This window comes from Rutidosis leptorrhynchoides, chromosome 2 (genome assembly GCF_046630445.1).
Source record: "Rutidosis leptorrhynchoides isolate AG116_Rl617_1_P2 chromosome 2, CSIRO_AGI_Rlap_v1, whole genome shotgun sequence".
NCBI classification, from domain to species: domain Eukaryota; kingdom Viridiplantae; phylum Streptophyta; class Magnoliopsida; order Asterales; family Asteraceae; genus Rutidosis; species Rutidosis leptorrhynchoides.
The window spans coordinates 584,082,358-584,087,668 of NC_092334.1; the positions used below are offsets into that span (position 1 = coordinate 584,082,358).

Here is a 5,311-nt window from a genome sequence, read left to right on the forward strand (position 1 = left end):
ACTTGTGCTCTAAAGGCACATGTTAAGAATCATCAATGATGCCAAAGTTTTCATGAATAATATAAAATTGTAGTTAATACATATGTAAATTAGGAAATTTGTGAGTTTGATAAATTAATTTTGTGATATATTTGGAAAGTTTGAGTGTAATAAATGAGGCTTAACTTGTGCCCTTAGGGCATACGTTAGCCAATCCCTTTTAGATTTTGTGTTCATTGGGTATTACCTCAATTTTAAAAATATGAACACACAATCTTTTTGTGAACAAAAATTAAATTGCAATTCTTTTCGGACTTATTCAAATTGGAGTTAACTTGATTGTCAAATTGGATAATTTAGGTTACATTTCTGGCAATTTACCCTTAATATAAATGGATTGCCAATAGTCATTCATAAAATTATATTAAATCACTTCTTTCCTGAATTGATCCACAACTTTCCTGAACTCTGGGGTGTATCTCAGGTTCCATCTTACAACAATGGAAGACTGGAAGCTATAGGTGTTTAGCCTTGAGCAGACAGAATTAGTGCTAGTGTGTGTTTACATGGTGCGTTACTATGTGTTCTTAGGCTTAAGGTGTTAGGAATGGGGACGTGAAGGTGGTATTTTAATCGTCCATACCACCTCCTTATTGATAGATCGAACATGAGATACGGTGAAGATGACAATTAAATTGGGAGGTAAACACTATGCATCATATCAATTTTTACACCTTATATTAATTTAATTACCTATTCTTTGAGAGCAAATGATAGGTGCCGTATAAATAATACAAGCATAGTTTTATACAACTTAGCATAGTTAAAAACTAAGACAGATCGAGGCCAAAAAACAAAAGAGTCATAGTTCGTTGTCTTCAAATATATGCATATTCATAGCTTTCTAAGAGGATCCGATACTTTTAAATGTGGATGCCACAAATTTTTAAGACAACCTAGGAGTGATAATACTTATAACTATTACTGTATTTATCATTTCTTAGTTTAGAACTTCATACTAATTACCAGCAAGCGCGTACAAATATATATGACAAGTCCCTTTACATTTCAAGCTTCTTCTCTCAGTGAAATGTGTTCTAATTAAACATACAATAATCATCAAATCATACATAATTTATTAAAAATTTGATGTTGGGCACAATGTAGAATTTAAGAATTACAAAACCTGGGTTGAAATAACCCTTTACCCAAAAAAAAATATATATTGGGTTCAAACCTATCATCTCACACAAATTAGTATATATAAATTGTATAAAGGTACGTACATGCATAACTAATTAGCCATATAACAGAGTTTAGTACTATGATCTATGTACCAAGCAACTATAAAAAGAATCCACTTACAAATATCATAGAATGAAATCTCGAACCACTTTACCTATATTTTTAATGACCATTCTTGTTCCAATAACAAAACAAATTAAAAAACGCTCTTTCTTCTTTTTTCATGGGCAAGAAGCTAGCCTCAAATTGTTGTAGTTGTATAATTATTGAACTATGGATAATGACCGAGACGTAACTCCAAATCGACTTCGTTTTCAAACCAATCTTCTTGCCCAACCATTGTACTTCCTATATTGTTATTTCCCATTTCAGATGTCCCAATTCCAAGATTCAAATTGTCTCTAAAATGCTCCTTCTCGTGTGTACGATGATTATCGAATTGTGCCCCAGCCAAACTCCATGGAAAATTAGGGTTTGATGGTGCAAACTGATAACTACCATGATCACCAATTCGGGTATCAAGATAATGAGCCTCTTGATTAGATATAAGCTTGAAAGAGTTTGAGGTAGTAGTTAAATTATTTTGTTGTTTATCTTTAGCTTTCGCTTTGGCTTTATCTTTTCTATGGATGTTCATGTGACCTCCTAACGCTTGCGCGTTTGTGAATCCTCTTTTGCAAAAGGTACACTCGTACGAACGGCCCAAACCATCTCTCGAGTGATCAGGAGACACCGATCGACTAGTTTCCTGATCGCTTGATGTGTCTGAACCCATAGCTAGCTAGGTGTATATAGTAGCTAGGTCGATCTTTAACGATTTAGAATGTATTGAAAGCGAAATAAAATAAATCGATTGTCGATAGAGAGTATATAAATGATGAATGAATATGAATTAGGGTTCACGCGGTTGAAGATATAAAAGTTTGGAGTTTTATTATTGTTGTGTTGTGTTGGCCGGCTATTGAAACTTACTTTTCTGTTTACGTTAAAGTTGAATGAATACAAAGATGATGTAATCAGTATTTTCTGAACAGCTACAAAAATGCTAAGTTTGAATAGATAGTTTCCTAGTTAATCTGTACCTCATACAAATTATACAAAATACAAAATTTAACTTAAATTAAAAGTATTATAAAAAATAATCTTAGAATTAATTAATAATAATAATTTTTTCGAGCATAGGCAAGATATGCAAACTGCCTAGGGCTCAAAAATTTAGAAGGGTTCAAAATTTTGAAAATGTAAATATTTTTCTCAATATATTTAATTAATTTAATTAAATCAAATAAAAAATTGTTAATTAAAGTTAAATACCTTGTTTTAAATAGTTAAATACAATGTAAGAAAATAAATAGATAAATATATTGGAGTATTATTTTTTTATGCGTAGTAAAAAAATTTAACATATAATAAAATAAATAAATATACATACATGAACACGATCCATGATTCATCCACAAAATCGATAGCAATTCATTTTTTACCCATTTATTTAACTATAATTAACACTCGCGACATAATCATAAACTATTTATTCATGTTTTATAAAGAATTTAGATGAAAATAATTCATATATTCTCCTAAAATACCTCATAATAATCCTCCTATGCGTAGTAAGAATATGATTTATTAATTATGTTTTCTCGTTACATTAAATTTTCTAAGTTTGCCAAATGCCGTATTGTTATTGTTAGGAGGACTATTGCTATTTTTGTTATATATACCGATACTAGAATATACTTTTGCAGACTTAAATAATTAAAAATGTAGAGAATATATGCATGATTTACATTTTTATATTATATTTTTTATTATGATGCAAGAAAAATAACATTATTTTGCAGACTTTATATATATATATATATATATATATATATATATATATATATATATATATATATATATATATATATATATATATATATATATATATATATATATATATATATATATATATATATATATATATATATATATATATGGGCAGGATCAATGGGGAAGTAACCAATCGGGGGAAGCGGGGGGAAAAAAATTTTTTTTTTTTAATTTTTTGAAAAAACTTTGTTCATTAACATTATAGATTGGATGAAAATATGAACATTTAGAAAAGACACTTCGTGATTAATGTTATTATTTTGGTGGAAAACGATCGACAAAAATAACATTCAAGATAATATTGTTCGTGAAGAATGTTAACGTTTTTTTTTCATGTTTTGTGAAGTAAAATTTAGCCCGATTTAGATTTTAGGGTTTAGGGTTTAGGGTTTAGGGTTTGCTGTTTTGGGTTTATTCCATAAATCCAAAACACCAAACCCTAAACCCTAAACCCTAAACTCTAAATTGTTCGTGTTAAAAACTCAATCTAAATTCTAAATCTAAACCCTAAATCCTAAATTTCTAAACCCTAATATCTACACCCTATAAACCCTAATATCTAAACCCTAATATCTAAAACCTCAACATACGCTCGAAAAACACGATAATTGTTATATATTACTTCTTCGAGCGTTTTTCCGCCAAAATAAAAACATTTATCACAAAGTGTCTTTATTAAATGTTCATATTTTCATCTAATCTATAATGTTCGTGAGCATAGTTTTTTTAAAAAACAAAAAAATAAAATTTGCTTCCCCCCGTTTCCCCCCGATTGGTTACTTCCCTCTTGATCCTACCACTATATATATATATATATATATATATATATATATATATATATATATATATATATATATATATATATATATATATATATATATATATATATATATATATATATATATATATATATATATATATATATATATATATATACCAAAAGAGAAATACGTAGTAATAGAAACTTATGATTTGTCAAATTTGGAGGTCTCTATAGTAACTATTTAGATCAGAATTTTTTTTCTTTTAATTTTAATCCAGCTTTCTGAGACTATCCGAACTAATTTTTTTTATAAACCTCTCTTTTTGACACGTGACGTGTAGAGTAATTATTATTATTATTATTATTATTATTATTATTATTATTATTATTATTATTATTATTATTATTATTATTATTATTATTATTATTATTATTATTATTATTATTATTTATTATTATTATTATTATTATTATTAATATTATTATTATTATTATTATTATTATTATTATTATTATTATTATTATTATTAATACCAATCGTCAATCTATAGTTAATATTAAAATTCTATAATGATGATGTCATTATTAGGCTAATTCCTTTGTTAAGAAAAAATCAATAAAAAAAAGAAAAAAATCTAAGGATGGTGGATGATGTCATTAATCTAAATAATTATGAATTAAAATTAAATCTTATTACTTAATTATTATTATTAAATCTTATTAATAATTATTTTAATTATTAAATTTAAAAAATTTTGAATTATTTAATTAATTATTTTGAATTGGGTACGAGAATGTATAAAAGCTAGGCAGAAGAAAATCAATTCTAAATTCGTATTTTAATTTACACTTTTTAAATAAAATAACAATCGATATTATCTCTTATGATTGTGTGGATTGTTTAATATGCATTTTAGGTGTTTGATGAAATGTTCAGCTGACGAGTTTCTTATTCGGACTCTGTGGTTCCACGGGTCATTAAACTAAATAAATTTAACATTTACGTTCACTTAATACTTAAAACATATCATTAAACTATTTCGTTTAAGTAACCCGTGATTCCACGGGTCATTTCACTGGTTTAATTTAAAGCGAAATCATTTAATTTAGTTTCTTTCAAAATATCTTTTCCTTATTTATTAAATATTTTAATTTTAATAAAATATTAGTATGAATAGCCCATTATGTGAATTATAATTATGAATTAGTTAAACAATATAATACTGTAGGCCGAAATCAACTCTCATAGTCACTGTCAGTCCATTCTAATTTTTTAAAATCATTTTAATTAATTGGTCAACGTCGATTGATCAGTCAAAATTGAACTTTGTAATATAAGTTGGTCAATCTTGAAATCGGTCAATATTATAACATCAATTTAAACTAGAACTTTAAAATTTTTGAGAAAAATGAACAATTTAAAAAAATATATATATTTTAAGTTTATAT

The 5,311-nt window shown here is 26.2% G+C and overlaps 1 protein-coding gene across 1 annotated transcript; it reads right to left on the minus strand.

The window, feature by feature from the left end:
* Positions 1-1,495: 1,495 nt before the first annotated feature.
* LOC139889880 (uncharacterized) lies at positions 1,496-1,999 on the minus strand. The gene has a single exon (XM_071872796.1). The coding sequence runs from the start codon at positions 1,997-1,999 to the stop codon at positions 1,496-1,498; it is 504 nt and encodes a 167-aa protein (XP_071728897.1).
* Positions 2,000-5,311: the final 3,312 nt, after the last annotated feature.